The 23,682-nt window shown below is 38.8% G+C and overlaps 1 protein-coding gene across 6 annotated transcripts in view; it reads right to left on the bottom strand.

The window, feature by feature from the left end:
• daam2 (dishevelled associated activator of morphogenesis 2) overlaps nucleotides 1–23,682 on the bottom strand; it is a 116,376-nt gene that overhangs the window by 69,031 nt on the left and 23,663 nt on the right. For all 6 annotated transcript variants that reach the window (XR_007035041.1, XM_047344988.1, XM_047344987.1 and 3 more), the window contains exon 2: nucleotides 9,367–9,655. Coding sequence is in view for 5 of the 6 variants with exons in the window: in XM_047344988.1 (XP_047200944.1) it covers nucleotides 9,367–9,534 (168 nt within the window). In the remaining variant the exon portion in view is untranslated. The remainder of the gene's footprint in view (nucleotides 1–9,366; nucleotides 9,656–23,682) is intronic.

Here is a 23,682-nt window from a genome sequence, read left to right as displayed (position 1 = left end):
TCAAGGGTAAAACTTGCCATCAGGTGGCAGCTGAATATTTAATCTCTGTCACAGTGTCCTTTAATATCAACAGATTTTGTTCTCGAGCACAGTCCTGTCTCCTCGTACTCAGCTCATCTCTGGCCTATTGCCTGGTCGCAGGGTCAAAACCCCACTGTCAGATCTGATGTTCATTGGAAGAGTTACATTCTGTGAGCCTGTGAGAAAATAGACCCCTGGATTTTGAGTTGAGCCCAGCATCCTATCGCTATGCAGTTAGCGTTCTACTTCCTGCTACTACTAAGACTTCTACATTCAGAGGTTTTACATTGTGGGAAGCAATGTGCACTGCAGGATGTTACAACCTTCTATATAAAAGAAAAACATCCCAGACAATGTGACAAATGTATGTTGAATTTAAAGCATGGAATTGTCTGCATATATGGTCATTTTAAAACTGAAAGAGTGGAATCAGTTGATTAAATGTCTGCTCAGTTTGTTTTAGTTTTGTGTTAAAAAGAACAATATATTGTAAACAACATGGCTGCAAACAATGTCTTTCCAAATCCTGCACATATCCATCACTACTATTGTTGCATTCAATAAAAGTTACATATGTTTTGAATGCTAATTTACTCAAATGTGATTATAATTTCCCTGAATACTCTTAATACCAATCCATGCGGGTCTCTGCCTTTCTTTACATATTTCCTTTAAAAAGAAGATCAGATAGAGAAAAATAGGCAGAAAACCAGGTTTTATTTGAGTTTTAATGTAAATGTTATTTCTTTTAGAAACATGTCTGTTTTAATCAATTGGTGCTTACCTACTTGGCCATCAAATAATGGGAGGCCAGATCAATTGGAATGGAAATCTCTAAATCTTGTGGAGATTCACTATATACAATGAAGTATGCAAATTTCTTCAAATATCAAAATGAAAAATGTAGTTCCTAAGTCTGTTTCAATGGTTAAAATCAACAACGCACTTTTATAGAAAATACCAACCCCCTGATGAAATGCCATATTTCTGTGATGCAATAAATGTTGGCCATAATAAATAATTTCATACACAGGTGAAACATCTTCCGCCTTTTAACTTCAACAATTTCTTTAATAAAATGTAAAATATGAATAGGGTGCAATAACCTGGTTACATAAATGCAAACACCCTTAATTTATTCCACATGCCACATCATGACTTGTGTATACTTGTTAAAAATTCTCCAAAGTTGTCAGATTTTTAAGATATTGCTTATCCAGTCTCACCAAACGCTTCCATGACATTTAGTTTGGAACCGACTAGACCTAAACCATCAATTTTATTCTAGCGATGGTGTAACTTGTGAAAGCCTGACCCTTTCATTGTCTCCTTCTCCTGACTAAGACATTTGTAAAATTAGATCCTTCTAGTGCAAATGTGAGGAAATTTAACCCATCCACCTATCCATCAATCGATCCATCTATTTATCTGTTAGGAGAGCTGAATGGCAGGATAACTGAAGGCAGGTGTGAACTCCAGAACAGTAAATATGGAAATTAAACTAAAAACTGTATAAAATTAATGCAACCCGTTTTTGCAGTCTTTTATTTTCGTGTACTAGATTTGTTTTTCAGTTAAAACAGGCAGGATAAATGTCACATTAAAGGTGGAAAAGGGTTTGAAATGATTTATCATTGTCTGATTTGTCTAGCATGCTAACAGGAAAGTACACTTTCGATATGTACATTGTATTTTAATAATTTACACTGTACTGCATTCTGTTTTACTTCATTCCTAATTGTTTTCAAAAATTACAGTTTGGTGATAGATTAACTGTTTTAGAGGACTTGCGTAAGAAGACGAACGTGTATAATCACTTAGGATTATATAAGGTGCCAAGGGGAGGAATACAATAGTAGCAAAGCAGTGAAAACAGACTGGGGCAGCGGAAGTATGTTTAAGGAACTCAAAATGTAACATGCATAATTCAATTATTGTCAGATTGAAACATTAGTAGCAGTAGTAGTAGTAGTCAGTATTTAATATAGAGAAAAGGGAGAATATAAAGGTATGGATGAGAACATAGGGGGGATTTTCTTGTCATTGCAGTTGGAGGAATTTTCGTTTTCTAGTTATGTAACTTTCCTGTGTTCCTCCACCTCCATCTTGCCCCCTACCTTTCAAGCAGGCTCCAAAATCACATTCACATCACATGGATCGCCTCATGACCCGAGCAGCACCCCAGAAAACAGGTAATTCCTTCACTCTTCCAAAACAACACCCAGGACTTTACTCTTTGTAGCAGTAAGCTCCCCTCTAAATGTGCCCCCTTCTTCCTACACCAGCACGTTTCAGTCGGGAAATCACATAAACCAAAGCCAATGTTGTTACACCTGCTGCTTGAGAAGGGGAAAAGTACACAACTCCAAATCCTTTCATATTTCTCGCAGAGCAACCAGCTGAAAAATGTTACCTCCACAACCTTCAAGAATAGGGTACGATCTGATCGTCATGTTTGCTGCAGATTAATCTCTTCTGTCACTTAATTTCCTGCTTCCAAAGGCTTGTGAGCTTCTCAGATTAGCCAATATGATTTAAAAGATATGGTAGTGTTACAATACAGCAACTTTCAAAACCAAAACAGCTTCAGAAGGATTTAGCCTTTGGTACACTAAAGTCAAACAAAAGGTGTAGCATTGCTCCAAAATAGGGGAAAAACTGGCAATATGCAATGTTACTTTTGCCTGTTGTGACAATTTTAGGGTTTGAGACAGAAGAGGTACACTACCAGTCCAAAGCTTGGACACACCTTTATTTTATTGGCTTTTCTTTATTTTTATTACTCTCTACATACATACTAATGACATCAAAACTATGAAGCAAATGTATATAGAATTATATAGCTAACAGAAAATTGTGAAATAACTCAGAACATCTTTTATACTTTAGATATTTTAGAAAATAGCCCCCCTTTTGCTTTGCACACTCTTGGCGTTCTCTCCATGAGCTTCATGAGGTTGTCACCTAAATTGGTTTTCCAGCAGTCTTGAAGTTCCCAGAATAAAAATGAAGACAAACCATTGAATGAGAAGGCGTGTATTCTTTTGACTGGTAGTGTATATTTGTGTTGAAAGGTCAGCATTATGAAACATAAAAAGTATGAAGGCCAACAGCTTCACCATGTCTCCATGTTTTATGCTGAGGCTAAGCTAACCACATTTTGAGTGCAGGGCTTTTCATTTACTCCCAAAACCAAATAACCATATCCTCCCTCATGCTAAACTCTTTAGACACCGAAATGTCTTGTCAGTTTTGCCCGGCAGATTTCATGTTGGCCTACAGTCAAGTAATGCAGAAATCTGGAATCCACGCCCCTGAAATGACACGCATGTGCAGAAAAAGATGCCACAGCACTTTTTTTCAAGGTACTAAATACGAATACTACACATGTTGGAGTGTGTGTGAAATCGTTCTGAAATTGTTGTAAGGTACAACACTGCATTTGCATGGGCCAGAAAGGATATTAAACAACTAAAGACAGATGATCAAAGAGAGGCGGTATGTAAAACACTGAACATTGCATGTAGAATTAAGATGGAAGCCGATATCTAGACAGATTCTGAGGAATAAAGAATCAGAGCAAGAGTTGGTGTGAATCTTTGAAGTGGGACTATCTTTGTGGACTGGAAATACTTGTGGCTTCACATACATGTTGAGAATGGGACATCCTCCCTCATGCATGCCTGTCTATGAAGTGGCATTTACAGGGTGGATACAAATGTCTTTACTTCCTGTTAGCTCTTGTAGCATAAGCTGGGAGGACAGATGCATGGACTGTACACATTGTCCTGCTACAGTCTATATGCGAGACAGTGAGGCAGAGGAAAAAGACTGGCAGGAAGTCATATTAGACCTCCAGGGAGACCACAGGAAGCTGGAGCAGCCATTATTGACCTAAACAAAATACAGTGAGCTCACTCACGTGTCTCAGCTTCTTTTAACAATACCTTGTTGTAGATTGTTGCAGAATATCAGCTTTGACTTAATTAAAACAAGTAGAGTAAAACTTTAAGTGAATGTAGAGAATGTTGAATTTTCACATTGCTACTCGTCTTTGCACATGATTAATACTGCTTCAGACACACACTGTTCAGAAGCATTCAGATGAGTCATAACCACTCTTTGATGATTCAGTCAGTAGCTGCTTCTAGCCAACAGCTCGTCTAAACAAGCTTTGGCCACGTTCATAAGGCTGACTCAGGACACTGAGCACCGACTTTACTGCAGTTTCGGAAGAAAGCATTAAAAAAGTGGAATTGCAAGAGGAGGAACGGAGGGAAACAGAAAGGAAAGATGGGTGCATCCCAGGGCGTGCACAAGGAAGGAAATTCACTCCCATTACCTAGAGGGAAGAGAACATTTCCATTTACTGCCGTTATGCAACAGATTTGATTTGTGTCCAGTTAGAAAAATCAAACTGCATGGAACACTGGGGATAGATTTATGTTTTAAAATGTTTCAAACATTTTCCTGGAATTTCAATTCAGAAATCCTGAGGACTACACCCTGAGGAATACATATTCCTTATAAGAAAATACAGACAGTGGACGCTGCAGAGGGTCACTGCTGAGCAATATAGTAAATGATTCTGCATGTGGACCACAGCTGGACCACTACAGAACGTTCAGATTAAAGTTGTTCTAAATTATGATAGAGGGCAAAAGGAAAACAAAAACAGACAGAGAGAAAAAGAAGGCAGAGAGCAAAGCAGAGGAAACATTAATCTCATGTCTGCCAGTATTGTATAATACAGATGTTGGCCTAGTACAGCAGATTTAATTTGGCAGATACACTGTGTGCTACATCCTCCCAACAAATTATTACAGGTGGACAAAACACACACTCTTCCTTTTTTAGATTTACAAAAATCTGGGAGAGAACTTTTAAAAATTAAAATGATTGAAATATAAAATGTGGCCTTTACAACCTTATAAATGTCTAAACAGATTGTTGCCAAATGCCGACTTTTCCACAGTAAACACTTCTTGTTATCAGCTTTAACGCGTAAATGCCAGCATAGCTGTCCCTGAACAACCTCACACTTGGCTTCTCTTTAAAGAAACAAAAGGTTCATTTTGGTTTACTGAGCTGCCACCAGTGAGAAATGAACCAAAGGGCCAAACCTATTCAGGCAAACCGACTTTAAATTATCAAACCATGAGAGCAATTGCTCAGTTGATGATAAAAGGTATTAGCAGGGAATGGTCCTGACAAACAAAAATAAAGCTGTTGATGTTTTTTGGTGCGCCGCCAGACTTCACACATGGCCAATATATCAACTATGCATGCAAGCCTTGAAGTTCTTGTGGAAAAAGGTTAAACCTATGCTCTGATCCAAAAAGCAGACCTGGAACACAGGCAGCTGCTGCCAGATGCAATATGTATAGTTTAACTGAATTGATGCTTATACTGTCAAAATCAGCAACGATTGTTTCCAGGTCCTTACTGGGCTTTTATTTGGGTTTATGACAGACTCGGCAGCAGGTTTATTATTAACACTTTCTGCAGGGTGACCTGTGCATCTGACAGAACGGACCTATGTTTACACAAGAGAACAAAGTATGAATCCCACACATGCTCATCCTGCTACAGCATTTTCCTGATCTACACACAGGGAACTATACGTCATGTCAGTTCTGCTTCATTACTAGTCCCATAGGTCATACACCAGCATTTTGCAAGGACAAGAGCTTGCTAGAAACGATGGGTTGGGATGTGTTTCTTGCAGAGTTCTATGGAGAACTTATACACAGTCAGGATCTTTGAACTCAGAGTACTCTCACTTTAGAGAAGTAGGCAAAGAGATTGCTCTTTGCATTGGGGAAAAAAATGCTAATTTGTTTTTATGATGTCATGAACATTATATTGTTCAAAGTTTTAAAATGCTCCCCTTTACAGATATAAACTTTAATGACACCCCATTCTTAATACAAAGGCTTCAATCTGAAATTGCTCACTCTTTCCATCTATAACTGCTTCAACTCTTTTATTACGGCTGTTCACAAGGTATAGGCGTTTGTGGAAATGTTTTTTCAGGTGAGCATTGGTGAGGTCAGGTACTGATTTGGAACAAGATGGTCTGGCTCAGTCTCCTCTCTCAGGTGCTCTGTTGGGGTGAGCTCAGCACTCTGTGCAGGCCAGTCAAAATCCTCCACACCAAGCTCACTCATCCATATCCTTATGGGCATTACTTTGTGGCTTGATGTGCAGCCATGTTGGGATTGGAAGGGTACATCCCCAAGCTGTCCCCACATAGTTGGGAGTGTGAAGTTGTCCCAGATGTCTTAAACTTAATACATTAAGGGGCCAGGCCAAACCACTCCAAGACAATCCACAGCCTAATTGGACTCTAAAATGGACAGAATAACAAATGTGGTGAATGCTATGCAGCTGAACATTGTTTTTATTCCCCAATAAGAAAGATATATCGGCAAGTTTAGATTAAACAAAGTATGCATTTAAAGTAATGCATTTTTTGATGAAGCACACACAGTGATAACGTTATTGCTGACTGTGCATTGTGTCATATTCTGGCACTAAAATATGACCCTATTATGCATATGAGGACACATGTAGGTGGTTTACTTTTTCACAAGGCCCAGATCTGTCAGTCTCACTCCAAAAACTACCAGAGTCTCTTTCCTTTAGTCAGGAAAAACAATAATCCCCGTCTCACATTACCATGGAAACAGACCATGGTATGTATTATTTATCTGTCCTTCCTGCCCTTCTCCTGCACACATCCGCTCTCTGCTTGAGTTACAAACAGAGAACCCAAGATGACCGACTCTAAGAGGTCTGGTTGGATCAATGTTTGGATGACTTGTCAAAACTATGTCATGTTGTCTGCTGCATCGGCGAAACAGACATCGAGAACCCAGGTGCCCCCGGCTTCATAAAATATGTTCATGCAGAGGTCATGAAAAAAGCAGACATGAATAAAGTTGTCAGGGACTGGGCGATCAACCAACTGGAATTTATTTTTATCTTTTCAAACTTTATAGCAAGAATGGATCACAACCTGCATGTATGGAAAGTTGTTTTTTGCAAAAAAGCAGATGTACAGAGCGTTCTAAACCTTCTCACTTTTTTTGGTTAAAGAAAGAAAAATGTAAGAGTTTAATAAGTTGGTGACAGATAATTTTGGCCTTTTTCCCTCCTCACTTAGACATCTGTCTTGCTTTCATCTTAATTTGAGACGTTTATCCCAGAAGAAGCTATGGGTTCGGTCCTCTCAACCACAAGGATTGCTGCTGTGATTTGGCTAAATGTTCCCACATGACAAGCAGGCAGGAAAAACTCAAAACAATCTCTGATTGTTTTAATTTTTTTTTCAGTTAAAGTTAAAACACAATTAATGGAAAACATTACTGTTAAGCCTTGTCTTGTTTCAATCCTGTGAACTAGCAACCTATGGTTTTACATATCAGACACTTGAAAGGCCAGTGGCTCTTCCACTTTAAAGAAAACCATTGTGGCATATAATGATGTGATAGCTGCAATCTCATTATTACATTTTCTTCAATCATGACAATAAATATCTGTGGGTCCTGAGACTTAATGGTTTATACTTCACAAGTGCTTACAGAAGATCTACACTGCAAACTTTGTGTCTGTCATTCATAACATGTTGCTTTATCTCCTGACTTTAAATCGACAATGAAGTGACACATCCTGCAGACACTGACTTTTAGCTTTCTCTGAGAAGTTAGAGAAAGGCTGTCCTGCAGGCACAACGTTAGGCATAATGTTGGGAGGGAATAAATAAAGTAGGATATCCAAGCCCAAAGGGGAACGAGAAGGGCGCTACGATGGAAGCAGACAAGACTGAGAGAAACCATGAGACAGGAACTGAGCAAATGGACAGAAACAGCACAGCCCTGTTCTTGTATAGCAGCTGAAACTCACTGCAACCCTCTCCATTCTGACAGCTGTGCCATGATCTCTCTGCACAGCCTGGGCACATGTCAGCACAGCAATCTCTATCTGGCACTGGTGCAGACGTTAAGCTTCTGCTAGTAAGTGTGATCTGTGCACGGGATGTGGACTGTGTTTGTCTGAGTTTGATGATGGGTGCTGGGGCATGGCCTCAGCCAACCATCAAAACAACTTCCGCAAGACCCAAGCATTTTAATTCCTGTCTCTAATCCTATTTGTTCAGGATAATGAGCAACACGCAAACTATCAGGCTGCAAGCCAAGAAGGAAAACAGTAAGAAGAGCCTTGTTCTGCTTTTATACAAAAAAAAAAAATCACTGAAAATTTAATTTGTTTCAATAATTCAATTAAAAATGTGAAACTCCTATATTACATCAATTCACTACTTACAGAATTATCTCTTCAAGCGTTTATTTCAATTAATTATGATGATTATGGCTTACAGCCAAAAATTCTGTATGTATGAAAATAGGAACATTACAAAACACAGATGAAAGAGATGCTTTAATACACAAATGTTATGTTATTTGCATGTTATGGACAACACAATCACAAGTAAGACTGCAACCTTAACAGTTGACCTGCAGACAGTCACTGACAATCTATGAGGTGCTTAAGCCAGAAAAGGTCATTGCTAAAGAAGCTGACAATTCAAAATGCTACATGCAGGCATATTAATAGAGAGACAAGTGGAATGAAATATTGTGGTTGAAAAAGGTGCAGATGCAACCAAGATAACTGCAACCTTGAGAGGAACTTTAGAAAACAAAAGCCAGTTCAATAGCATTAGGGGAGTTCACGAGTTGTGGACATAGTTTTTGTAGTACACCTTGTAAATGTTCCACTAAATCCTGGATGATGGCGTTAACCCTGTTGCTTCTGCAGCTTTTTCTGCCACACTTTTTCCTTTCACTCAATTTTCAGTTAATATACGTGAATCAGAACTCTGAACAGTCAGATTCTTTAGCAGTGGTCTTGTGGCTGACCTTGCTTATGAAGGTTGTCAATGACTGGTGGATAACTGTCAAAATACATTTCTGTATTAAAAACTATTTTTTTTTTTGGTTTTGTGTAATCTAATTTCCTGAGAAAAGTCATCTTCATCGAAATTAACAGAAATAAACACCTGAAATATATAGCTATGACTGTAATAAATCTAAATAATGTATGCGTTGAAATAATTTAGTTATGAGTAGAGATTTTGAAGAGATGAAACCATATGTTTAACATAATAAAAAACAGCTCATTTTACCTGAAAGTTTTCATTTATCTCACAAGAGGGGAAATTACTGTAAATCTGTACATGCACTGTATAAAAGAATTACTGTGATTAAAATAAAAACAGCAGTTCTGGTGCCAAACATCAAAATGCTCCTTAATCAGACAGATATTGGCATCTTTACTCACCACCAGTTCAGAGAAGCGTGCATGCAGCTCCTCTGCAGGTGGCATGGGGGAGCTGAACTCCAGCAGCTGCAGTGGCACAGTGTCCTTTAGGTTGATCTCCAGGGGCTCGCTGCTGCCGAAGCAGCACAGAAACCCCAGTCCCGCCCGTGTCCTCTTTCTGGGGGGCATCGTGGCTAAGGTGGTGTAGCTGACACTGGTGGTGCTGGACCAGGAAGATAGAGGAAGGGGCCAAGGGGCAAGGGAGGGGGGAGTGGAAAGGATGACGAGACTGCTATCTGGGGGGCATGATCTGTAGAAGAAAGAAGAAAAAGGGAGGGATTAGAGACACTGAGAATCCCAGATGTCCCATGTTGTTTGTATTTACTGTATAATTCATGGTTTATGAAGATTTAAACTGGTTTGGCTGTGGTTTTTTCTCTGGAAAAGTTTTTTATTTATTTATTTTTTTTCAGAGGCTGAGAGGAGATTTCTGTTTCGAGTAGTCTGATATCGTTTGGAAAAAAAACATGAGTAACATATACCACATTCAAACAAATATCACAAAGCCACCTGCAGAAACTGTTTCAAGAGAAAATACAAGCAATAAGTGTTTTTCACAAGCCAGGATGGGGATTTTCTTTTGCTGTGTGAGCTAAAAAGACACTTTGATCGCAAGCATCATCACAACATCATTTTGACAGTGGTTGCAATTGTACCACAATATAAATCTCCCACAAAGAATTCACCACAACAAATATCTTGTCTAAGAGGTATAATGGTGGACCTGTGGAGAATACATGACTACTGCAAGACCAAAAAAACGTAACTGTGCTGCAGCGACTTCCTGAGTGCTTTGAAAAGGACTTTGGTGGCACCTACTACATACATTCTAGTCTTTACAGTATATCCTGTCCTATGAGATGCAAATATTGTGACCCATCTCAGCAGAACAGTTGCCTCAGCTCATTTGTTTGCTTCAATTCAACATATTTGTGAATGAAATACCTCCAACATGCAAATCCAGCACAGTTGCTTGACCGAGAAATCAATTTTAAAGCAACAAAATGCTCAACGTTTCACAGCTTATACCACAAAAAAAAAAAAAAAAATGTCTATAAAAGTTTTGCCCCTCTGAAATTTTTACATTACTTGGGAGGAACTAGGTACAACCTGGAACCATGAACTCATATGTTCAATGAGGTAGTCAAATGTTATACCTTCAGTATCCACAAAAAGCCATTCCAACATATTGTATCCTGACTGAGCTTGCATCTCCACCATCCCTTGTCCACATCTGTGTGGTGTAGGAGTTCTCACTGTGCCGTCTAAAATTAGCAGTGTGGTAAATTCTTTATGAATGTACTGGACCCTCAACAGGAACATGACAGGAAAGAAAAAATGAAGAAAAAAACCACCACATTTCCATTTTGCCCTTTCAACGTTTGCTTTTACCAGCTTTTCAATTTCTGTGGTTTTTTTGCCATCATCTCAACAAATACACTGGAAGAAGAGATGCTGCCTCTGAATAGGACATTTCTTGCTAAATCACTATTTATTATTTTTTATCATTATTTTCATTTTCTATATTTATAAACATTATTGTTTATAAACACATTATTATCAGTATACATTATGTGTAATATTTGTGTTATTACGTTTTATCTTTGAATTTTTTTATTAACCTTTTTTTATCTTCATAATTTTTATTCAGGTTTTTCAATGTACTTTTTATTTTCCATTTGCAGTTTGACACCATTTTACTAATCTATAATTACCTGACTCTACCCTCTTCTTTTCCATCATCACAATGTCCCCACCACTCCCTGTGAGCTTTAACATCCGGGTCATTAAAGTTATTATTGTGTGGCCATCAAGGTCAGTGACAGTCCATCAAGGTGGCTAAATAAATATCTGGCATAATGAGTGCGAATGAATGTTACTTGAAATATACACAGACTACCAAATATTCCATCCAAGCAATCTTTGGAATTGCACACAATAATCTGATGATGCCGGCTGTGATTTGATATCTTGTGCAGCTATACACTGAACCTTTAAAACCATTAACAATGGACCAGTTAATCACTTATGTTTGAAATCTTAACATATCAAAACTGTTTTCTGAATATGTTGCCTTTTTACAATTTCTTCTCCAACACATCAAAACACTTTATTATGAGGTAAAGTTAACCTTTTAGCTTGTTGCCAGTTTTCACAGACTCCTGAGAATGAGGGTTGCAAAGGTAGCTGTTGGTTTAAAAACTTGCCAAAGTAAACATACATTCTGCTAAGCAGACAGTGGAGTGGCTCTCTGAAATCCCGCCACTAAAGGAAAGTGACAATCTAAAAATGAATGCTAAACCAATCTATAGGAAATCATTTCTGTTGTGCAAGCTCTCAACTGGACTGCTCTGATGGCAATAGTTTCTAAAAAGATGAGAAACAAAATATAATATGAGAATAAAAGATCACAAGGTAGGTTTCCCAGAATGTAACTGGGTTGGAATGTTGATTATGCAAATTTACCTGAAATGATGCCAGCAATACAAGCTGCATATTACTTTAACTTCTACTGGAAACAGCAGTCAAAGTATTTATTGCATATGATGGACAGAGATACAAGAAAAAAAATCTACTGTTCAGAAAGGTAATACGTTTAACTTAGCTGCAATAAGTCTTTACAGTAGTGAGCAATGTTTCATTGCTGTAGACAGTTGGTGGAGCCTAATGGAAAAGAGGCTGCGCTGCAGGGGTATTATAGCCTTTCTGCATAACACACAACTTAACCCTCCTGCCCTGTATCTCTCAGTGTCTGTTTCCATCGTCACTCGCCCACCAAGGTCCACGTGCAGGCAGTCCTCACTCAACACCAGTCCAGTTGGCCTGTTTCCAGCTCAGAGGAAGCAGGGCAGGGAATCCATCCAAACACACAGCATACATTATACAGAGTCAGAATTTAATGCAGTTAGAAATTTAAGAACAGGCTGTTTATGTAACCTTTATCTGAATGCAATGTCATTCCAGATTGACAGTGTCCACTGCCATCTGACCATTTCTGGGCTTTTCATTTCCTCCCCTCTGTCATTTTCTATTATTCCTCTCTTTTAGGCTAAATCACAGTGACGGTTCCCTGCAACAACCCTCCCTCTCACAGTAACATCTGTCTTTTTTCCTTGCCACTGCTTACCATCCACTTATTCCATCTTTAATCCTCCTTCTGTTTCCTGTCTCTTACTAAATCCTCAGCTCTGGGCTGCTGTATTTCATTCTGAAAGTGGTTTCGCACAAGTAAACTTTTACTGTTGAGGGACTGATTTGCTGGATTGAGAACATAATTTGCCTACTTTTATGCATTTAAGATATCCAATCTAAATAAAAAGGAAAAAACTGATTAGTGTCTCTTTGCTTTTAAGACCACTGTGACATTATTGTTAATCTTACACTGGGGGTTTAGCCTATCAATCTGTAACACAATAGGTTTTTATAAAGGTACTGACGGAGCTTAATTTTAAATGCAACACACTCTACCTGATATGTTGTTTTTTTTCTCTTCTAGGTTCTACCATTTGCTTTTACAAAGCTTGTACTGATTTACTTGTCACCTGATTTTAGTCATGCCTACCAAATAGTCCCACTGTCACCATTATCAACTGTCAGCTCCCCTACAGCTACTATTAAAAAAAGTAATCTGCATGTACAAAGGGTAACATTTTTTTTTTTTCAAAAAGCAGAGTACAGGCACTTGTGCTACATCAAAAAGTCATATTTCAAACACACTACCATAAAACTCAGATGTATGCACATACACACTTTAGATATTTAGGTTAAAAAAAATGCCATAACCCCTGAAGCAAAGACAGTAGATGTTCCCCTATTTTAAGCCAAGAGGGTTTAAGGAACAGCTAGGCAACAAGACAGATACGAAGGATGGGGATAAAGGGAGATGCTGCTGCCACTTTGTATTCAGACCACTACTTCATCTCCTTCTTCCCGGCAGTGGGAAGTAGGTCAGTGGAAGAGAAGGAGGAAGAGGATGAGGACGGTGCAGCACTAAGCAGGTAATGGGCTGCTCCTGCTGATGTTTTACTTTTTATTGTGAGGAAAATGAAAAACTTTATTTCACTCATTAGCATCTGCCACATACACATGTTCTATTCTTGCATGAAAAAAAATAGTCCAAAATGAAGTCACTTTTTTCAGTCACTTTTCAAAACGTAACTCCTGGTGCCTCAAGTTTACACATACTGTGCATATTTGGATCTCACTAAAGAAAAACTCCATCACTCAATTAGTAATTTGTGAAATGACAGACACTTCAAAACTTTTATTCCCTTATGCCAACACCCTTCTTTAGCAATCACAAACCAACAGTGGTGGATTCTAAGAGCTTTTCCTTCTCTGATCATTATCTAAGTTAGAGAATAGAAGTATGAATGGGAGGAAAAACAAGCATCAACAATAAAACGTAGCAAGGAGAACGATAAAAAAAGAAAAGAACGACTGCATTTTTACGCACACTGACTAAAAGATCAGAGTTAAACTTGTGGTTCACACTTTTTTGCCACACAATTGTTTCTGGGTTCCACAAATGAGGACCATTCCTGCATGGTGCTGGGCCATGGAAGGAAGAAGAGGAAGAGGAGGAGGAATAGTCTGGCTTACATAAGCAGACAACACCAGGGATGGGGGAGCAGTGCCACGCTGGCACAAACATGGCCAAGATGCAAAAATGCAAAAATGTAAAGCAGAAGAACAGATAGGTTATACATGTTATCTGGCAACAATGGGAAGGAGACTTTATCACACCTAAATATATGACAATGTGGCCCATTTGGCTACATTTTCGGTAAAATAAATAGGAGAGCTGGAATAGTTTAACGCTATTAACGGGAATGCTATTTAGGAAAATGCGTCAAGTTTTAATGAGAAAATTTAAACAGGTCAAAATACAAAGTATCATCTGAAAATAAAAACATTAATCTTGAAAGCCTAAATCCAAACCATCTAGACTAAAGACAGACTTTAAATTTGTGCAAGTGGAACCATACTTGGGTGGAACACTAAATAAAAAGCTGCATCCTTTAATAATCCGCTAAAATTAAACAATTTTTCAAAAGTATCATTGTCCTAAATCTAGAGACCATTACTGTGCCTGAAAAAGTATTTTCTGGGGTAATATTGATTTGCCCCTCCCCGAGTCAATATTTTGTAGAACTGCATTTTGTTATGATTACAGCTGCAAGACTTTTCTAAGATTTTTCCAGATCTACATGTCTAAATCCCACATTTTTGACCATTTTTGCCAAGCAATGTTTAAATGTTACTACAGAACTGAACTCAGGTCTGGACTTTGACTGGGCCATTCCAACACATACATATGCTTTGAACTAAACAGTCTCTTTCAACAGCTGGTTCCCTTTCCCAGATTTGTGGAGTGCAGAACAGCTGTCCTGCAACCATATTGTTCCACCTGAGCTACGCATCGCTGCAGCTCCTCCAGAATTACTATGAGGCTTTTGGCTGCTTCTCTGATCAATCCTCTACTTGCGTGGCCTATATCAGAGTAAAGAGGGCAGAATACAAATCCATGCCACACTTTTCAGACTTTTCTGTAAAACGATAACCATCTATCTTTTTCCTTCCAACTCTCCTTTGTTTCACATAAATCCCAATAAAATATACTAAAGATTGTTGGTGTATTATAACAAAATATAAAAAAGGTTGAGGGGTAAGAATAGGTGAGCAAGTATTTGAGTGTAGTCCTAATGTGGCACTGCTGTGTGAAAGCTGCATGTGTCGTTTGACTTGAAAGTGAACTAGTCAGTCATTAATTCGACATGAAGCCGCCATTCAGCCATGCCTTTGAGCACTTTGGACCCTTGCCACTTTTTTGTCTGTTGCTGCCCCAGACTTGCCCCCTCCAACATGCTATCCTGCTCTCCATCCTACTTCCCAACTGTCTGTTCAAAGACTGATGGGACAACCCCACAATTAGCCCCCAACCCCAAATCAACTGGGACACTGAAAACACGTTCCCTTTTGGATCCCATCAGATCTGATGCCCACCCACAAGCCAACCTCAGAATTGGTTAGGGCATGTACACACTATACAACCTTGCCTGTTACCGCCAAGGTTAAATCAGTTACATTAGAGCAACATATGTGTAAGCACTCCATCAATCCACCACAACACAGATGCACATATGCAAACATACAAAATTATTGTCTGTTCCTTCTCACAAGACTAAAGTCATCTTGTTCATGCATAACTTCCTCAATTACAGGGATTTTAGCAACATGGGTGGGCAGATTAATGGAGAGAAATGACAACATGTGTTCTGAAACAACTGGCATGACTAATGACCAAATACACACACAGTCTAAATAATATTAACATATATATACAATAGAGACACAAAGCAATAAATCTCCAGAATATAATGTGCATTCCTGAGGTATGATTTCAACCATCTCTTGCACTGAAAACTCTCAATGGTTATCAGTGAGCTTCAGCCTAGACTTACAAATGACCCGAGCTGACAGTGGAAGAGGTGCCATTATTCCACGGTGCATTTGCTAGCGCTGCATTCCTGCGCTCACTGTGAAAGCACACATTCTACCAGGGATTTCATGTTCAAACGCCAGCTCTTTCATGAATCTGTACACAGCCTTCTCATGTGTAATTAGACAACAGGCCTGATGATTTGGTCTGAACCTTTCTGCAGAGGCCCGACAGGGTAGTTAACTGGCAAACCAGTCCATGTGCATTTAATCCAGAAGAGAGCTGTACCTTTTATTTAATTGACGCCATGACGAAGGGGATCTAGACAAACCATTAGAACTCAATTTGTTTGTATATAACTTCTGACAGCATTTTTTTTTATCAAACCGTGCTTATACTAGCATTTTACTTTTGCAAGTCTGCCATTCTTTTCAGTGGTGTGGACAAACACAATGTAATAAGAAAAAAGCCATCGATTTATTAAACATTTGAATTTGTCACATACACAAATTTATCATGAGATAAGCAAGACTGTCAGGACAGAATCAAAGATCCCTGTAGTGACCCTATAATACTTTCACTTCATACCAGCTTGACCTACACTGACAAGGATTCACTCAACTCGGCATGTTGGGTGCTTGAAACTGAATGCGCAACTCCTGGTGTTTGATTTATTGGGTCAAAAGTTGTCTGAGCTGTTGGGGGCATAAAATATTAGTCCTAGATGGTCAGCTGATCCTTAATTATGAAAAAACAAAACAAGACAGTGGATGTTACAGCAAAAGTAACATACCCCATCCTCACAGAAGAACAACGTGAATCCAAAACTCTTGTTCCCAAAACACATATGCTAATCAGCAGACCTTATCAAAAGCAACACACATACTTTAAAAACATGACTAGACTTAACGTTACACACAACCACCCTTATTTCCTCAGGTGTAGACCCATGTAACACATGCCTTTTAATACACCATCATAAATGGCAAGGTAGGGAACAGTCTGACAGCAGCTTTACACTTACACTCAACTGCTTTCCAAAGGATCTGGAGGTTGTTGATAAGGATGTCCGCTGCTCTTATGACTAAATACATCTTCCAAGGGAAAATAAAGAAAAAAAAAGAGTCCAGTATCAGAAACCCTCTATTTTCTTCACCCTCTTCTTTTCTTATTCCTATGAGCAGTGTTCCTTTCATTGCTTGCAGCTGAAAATCTGGTCAACTTGTGAACTTGGAGCGGCACCTTAGACGATGCCACCAGGGCATAGTAAGGGGCAAGACCGTCTGGGTCTGAGGCAAAACATGCTTCAGGAAACCTCCTGGTGGAATGCTCCTTCTGAAATAGTATGACCCTGTAGAGAGGGTTTCACATGATCCCATTTCTCTTCATCTACCAGGCTGATTCATATACCAAGGCTGAACAATAGATGGAGAAAAATGTTAAGGAGGTTTAGAGTTGAATCAAAACCAAAAGCTAGATTGTAGTGCCTGCACCTTATGTAAGAAAAAGCTGCCAAAGTTCCACTACCTAAGGCTATCAGCAATTATTATCAATTATTTTATTAGCATGAAGTTATCAGTATTGCCTAAATATTTTTCATAAAAGCTCTGAAGCAAATGCAGTATTACTAGATTATTGATGCATGGTCTTCTGTTTACAAATGGGAAATTTCATGTACTTGCCCCTCATTTGCACAGTTCTTAAAAGGGAACAATGGAAGGATTTGTCAAATCAAGAGCATCTAGACTGATAATGTGACAATCTTTTTTTCAGATGATCATCCCTGACTGAGGTTGACACTTTTTTACTTTTAGTGCACAGTTAAAAATTGCAAACCATTTAGGCAAAGACATTATAATTAATGTCATGGTAGTCAGTGGCATCTCAGAAGGTCTGCAATCCAGTAAGTAAAACCATCATGGTGTTTCAGTGTAATGCTTCAACAAAGCCTTTATGTGAGTGGACTGAATCTTCTGTATTGAGCCAAGTGTTTAAACTTCACAACAGGTGTCTAATGGAGTCAGTAGGATTAAATAAAGCTCTTTTACTGCCGACAAGTAAACCTGCAGACATAACAAAAAGCTGCTCCTGTTTTAAATATTAAATCAGTTCCCATTTACAGCCATATTGCAGCACTCCTGTCACATTTTTACAGTGGCTGCCTTACATTGCATCTACAACAAAACAATACAGGTAGGTGTGTTATTATGCTGATATTCCTTGATGGGAAACCAATACCACAGATTTGATTGAGAGATCACTACTGACACAAACCTTAGCACAACAAAATAAGCCCAACTATTTATTGCCATGTTTCTAGTCATCTTCATTGGACTTATGCGTTGTTTTTGTATTTACATATTGTATTACATGAGCTGCCAGTCCAAAATAAAGAAATAAAGAATCCCAGATATTCTACTCAAAAACTGGAGGTGTTAGAGCATCCCCCAGTTCAACATTCAATAAGGCTGCCAGGCCTGTGAAACCTAGTAACAGTTACAGGTATAAACTACTTTGTAACATTTATGTGGCAGTCTTTGAATAAATAAAATGACAAAACCTGGATAAACGTATGATGGGTGTTTATACAATCATTTCCAATCCACCGCAAAGCAGTTGTTTTTACTTTAACTAATTTTTTCCTGTTGCTGGGTAAAACTAAAGGGCCCAAACAGAAATAAGAAGCTACATTTTAAAAACGATATATTTTTATCAATGAACCTTATAGTGGTTGCAGCCAAACATGGATTGATTACTCATATGAAGGCATACCAAGGTTTAAAAAAAGTTATGGTTTGAAGACAGCCAACATTTTCCTACATACTGATCCTACAGGTTAAAGTCCTTTTAATAAAATTTCAGAGAAAGTGTCAGAGTGACCAGAGTTTTCTCCAGCTGTACACAGCTTACAGTAGAGCAGAGCGCTAGCACAAGTAAAATAAATTCAGCTTTTAAGAAATATTTCTTGGGCAGTCATGGGAGGGGGGACTAAAGCCATTCATCACTCTTTCAAAATAGCAGATTAAAAATGTAAGTTGGAAAGCTTTGAGTTGCATGTCAGTTCAGGAGCCCAAGCAGATTGCCTGATTAATTAATCAGCTAAAATCAGCTTTTATTCTTTTGCAACTCTATAAAGAGTGAAAGAACAAAAACATGTCATATTTAAAAAACTGATAATGGTTTCTTGTTTTATATTTGCTTAAGTAAATGTATTGAAATAAAAACAAAAAATAAACGTTGGAGAAACTATATATAACTTCAATATATTCAAATTTTAGCAGCAGAAAGAATAACTGTTGCTTCTCTATTTTAAATGAAAGGAAATACATCATGTAATTCATGTTCTCCAAAACTTACAATGCAAAATACACAGCAAGATTCGATAAATGTATTACCAACGTACTACAAAATTATTCACTCTCCTGTTAAAGTCAGATACAACATGACCTCATCTTCTTTCTTCATCAGTTCAGTGGCATGCAGTACTAGATTACAACCTCTACAGGGAAGTAATTTAAAATTACATACAGAGTATCTTCGGTGGTCTTATTGGCTGCAACATCACCAAAAACATATATATAAAAGCACAGTTGGCTTTAACAAGGCTGTGAGGCAAGGTAACCCAGCTACCCCATTAAACGGGAAATGCCTCAGCTAAACCCACTGGAAAAAGAGTGACGGAGACTTCTTCCAATCCTCCAGGGGTGTCATTAAGAGCTATTTCATTTAGTTTGATTTATTAAAAATGTAATTTCCTGCTGGAAGGAACATTCATTATTGGGGCAGACCACATGAAACAGCAGACAGTGGAGTTGTTACAATGATGCTGTCGGTTTTGATGCCTTAACCAAAACAAATGTTGAAACAGCAGCAGCCCTGCCATTCTCAGTGTGCTGTTTGTGGCAAATATTCTAAACATGCTGGATGCCTTGACCCAAGCCAAGAACCAGACGCTGAATCTTTGCAAACGCAGAGAACTTGGGAGTAGCTATTGAGTATTCAACCTTTCATTTGCTTTTCTGAAAAGAGTTTTTTTGCTCTGCCATAAGAAAAATCTTTATTTTTAGGCCTGACTACTAGCTGCTATATCTTAAAGGTGATTTCCAAAATAAGAAGAAGCGTGTAAGCCAAATGCTGCATGGGACTCTAGCAACACTGATGTTAAACTTGGTTTGGGTGAAGGTCAAACACTGCTGACCCAGTTCTCCACTGGGCATCGGGTGGATCTCTGCCCATCAAACTGACTGGAGCACTTGCTATTAATATTGGTAAGGAGAGGAAAGTGGACCACACCACATTCCAAAGGCTCCCCAACATTCCCACATATTAACAGGGTTCGGATTGAAATCCGGTACTTGGCATCCATATCCCTCGGAGCCCAATGTGCTATCCTGCCATGTCAAATTGCTTTCTTATTTCATCAGGGAGGAACTTACCAGAGTCATGAGGGCCACTTAAAGACATGTTATTATGTTTGGGGAAAAAACTTGGCAGTGATACAGCCTCTGAGCTAGTTACCATGACTCTCAGGAGAGAAAGGATGCCGTACTTCCCAGGGACTCCATGTCCTTCCAACACACCAGGGCCTTTTCATTTTGAAAGAATTGCAGTGAACTCATCCAAAATACACGGATGTTTCTAACTTAAAAAAAAGAAAAAAAAATCTGCTTTTAAATTAGCAGAGGAAACAAAAAAACAGGACTATTTGCAAGTTTGATATCATCCACCTTCTTTCGTCCACTCGGCAGGTCCCTGTGGATTCACTAACTTGCCATTGTTTGACTTCTTATTCTTTGCACCAAGGTCCGAATAGCAACCAATCTTGCCTGGGTGAAAGGTCAACAGCTGCAGGATCGAGGACAGAAGGCTTCTGGTTAATGTCTGGAATGCTTCTCTGGGACACTTATAGCTTATAGCAAAAATGGACGGACCCCCAAAGTGAGCAGTACGTTTTCCTAAATAGCCTCCAGTAATACTGTACTGAATTGTGGCACTGTAAAAGGATATTCACACACATCATGAGCTGCAGAAAGTGTGTCACTGGCACACATACAATAGCGTCATTTGCACTGAAGTGTGTGAACTTAAGGGAGGGAAAGAAATATGCAACCTTTCTTGGGGAGACTTAGAGTTTTGCTAGTCAATCATTCTAACTGCTCCATCACAAACACAACATAAAGATGATCCCAAATGTCAGATTAAAGCAGCTTTACCAACGTCATCCTGTCGTCTCGATCATCAAGTACATGATGTCAGTTGGTTGCAGGCGCTTAATGTATGTCCCTCATTCTCCCTCTAATCCTGACAGATCAGCTCATCTATCCGTACTGGACGATGAATTATGAAAAAGCCTAATGAGTGCTGACAGTGCAGAGACTGCACTGATTTTGTTGATATCTATCTAGAAACACTAAATGTTGCAAGGTCCCAACGCTTGAGGACTGTGATTTAAGACCGCTGGCCTAAAACAAAAAAGATATTTATTTGTGAAAGCTACCTGAGAATCTTGACAAATACAAAAAACTACTGTTTGTTGTTTTAATGTATAGAAATGAGAAGGAATAGAACAGAAACTGTATGGACCAGTTAACAGTTTTTAAAAATGATGATTTCAAAACCTGTAAAGGTTTTGGTCATGCTGTTTCAATGGCATAATCTTCTTTTAATGAGAAGCCAGAGAAGGTGCTGGAATAATTTGAGTTTTGTCCAACTAACACAAAGCTACCTAAACCCCATCTGTTGCTATGCATTGTCGCTCAGATGGCTCAAAGAAGGCTATGATGCTTTTCTCTTACTAACCGAAAAGACAAATTGTTTCGTTTAGTCATAATGTGGAAACAAAAGAAACGTCACCCATTCTTATTAATTAAGCAAACTACAGTTAGCAAAGAATAAGCAACATCTTTGATAAGTAGCTGAATGCAGAATTGCAACCCAACCAGATAGCCTGACTAATTATCCAGCACATATCAGCTGGTTATGTCCCTTGTGTTACGCTACAAGAACAACAAGGGAAAATAGTCTATTCTGTGCAAAACAATGTTTTTAAATTACTACCAAATTAAGTGTATTCTATATTTTGCTAAAGCCTATATATAAAAAATAAAAATATTATAACTGTGTTAATTAAGCAGAAATACAACAGAAATAATTGTGTCTTCTGTTTTAAATAGAAGGCAAATAGATCATATTACATTTTGTTTTAAGTCTTTGTTTTAAAACCATGATGCCGTGAAACTGTCGTACTTTTATTAAAGGTTATAATATATATTGTGAGAAACTCATGCGGAATCATGCCTTGTACAGAGAATGATGCCAATATCTTCAGTCCTTTCAGGATATGTGGAATGTGTGGCTGTCAGGCTGAATACTGAGCTGACAGCCAGCACCAAAGGCTTTGGCAACGTGATTGATGTGCAATGAGCTATAGTCTGATGCCTGAAATAGGTTTTCTCCATCACATGACACATCTCATTCTCCTTTGGTTTTTGACATGCTGAGCGATTCTCAGATTTTTACGAATTAAATACAATACAACTTAGGAATTCCTCCTATTCTATTCTAACTCCTTATAACAAGATTAACACTGAAAGAAAAAAAAAAGAGCAGAGTGCCGTACATTTGCAAAATTCTGAGAAAATTACTTTTCATGGAACAAAACATCTGGGAAGTAAAGCTAAAAATAAACCCCAATGTATCACCAGTCTGCACTAGTAGATTTGGGGGTCCAACAGGAAGTGCTGTCAACGCAGCTGAATAAAGAGCCCAAACATTAAGAGCCACACACATTTCACATCCCTGCCGTTACTGCTGCTCATGACCTACAAAACATGTCCACAAGTTACAACATAAAATGTAGAATGTTTATCATGAAGAAACAGAAGCTCTTTGTTGCCCTGCTGCTACGATTCTGCAGAACCTTTAGCTGTTTATTTTATAAGCAACAGCAGAGTGGTTTTCCCTGGTGGGACTGAGCAGAAGGATACAATGCATGGACAGACAGACTGTATTGAACATCTGTGGGTTTCTATGTAATCTCCTACAGACTGAACAAAACTTTCCCCCATAGTCAGGGAACGTTGTAGGCATCAAAAATCTGATAAATTCTACTTACCCAGTTCAGAGAGGCTGCACTAAGAGATGAATATTCCTTCTTTCCCTTTACTACGACACAAAAGAAATAACCACTCCACAAAAGAACTTTACAAAAGAAATTCAAAGCACCCCCTGCATCTTCTGGGCTTAGATAACTTCTTCCAGATCCCCTGTCTTTTTTTTTTTCTCTAAAGGGGCCAATGTGTTTTGTCCACTTACGATCTGAGCTTCATAGTCGAGCCGTAGATTTCAGCTGACTGAGCTCGAAGCGGAGCTGTTGACACTGTCCCCTCTAACTCTCCCCCACCCTCTCCCTCTTTTGATCGCTCTTCCCTCCTACCCTCCCTTTCTGGATTCCAGCCCTAGCATATGACAGCATCCATGTGGGCTTCAGTTACAAGGTGATAGATTTTCTGTGGTAATAGCTGCATTGATGTACAGTATAGATATGTTATGTGAGGCCAAGGGAGAAGGTAAAATGAGAGGAAGTGACCCTCGGTGGCTTGCGTTTCCCACAGTGTGTGCAACCCTAACTCCACCCGAAGCATTCCTTTACTGAGAGAAAAGAACAGATCAAGGCATATCAAGAGCTGCCCAAGGGGAGGCCACCTTCCTGTTGCGGGAGTCTCATTGTTAGCAAACACACTGGCACGAAAACATAAACATGGCTTTATTCATTAGTATTTACCACCGTGACACAACCAGGAAAAGTATTTTCCTGAGATCCAATCGGTGCTCTT

This window comes from Girardinichthys multiradiatus, chromosome 19, assembly GCF_021462225.1.
Source record: "Girardinichthys multiradiatus isolate DD_20200921_A chromosome 19, DD_fGirMul_XY1, whole genome shotgun sequence".
NCBI classification, from domain to species: Eukaryota; Metazoa; Chordata; class Actinopteri; order Cyprinodontiformes; family Goodeidae; genus Girardinichthys; species Girardinichthys multiradiatus.
This window is presented reverse-complemented; position numbering and strand designations above follow the sequence as displayed.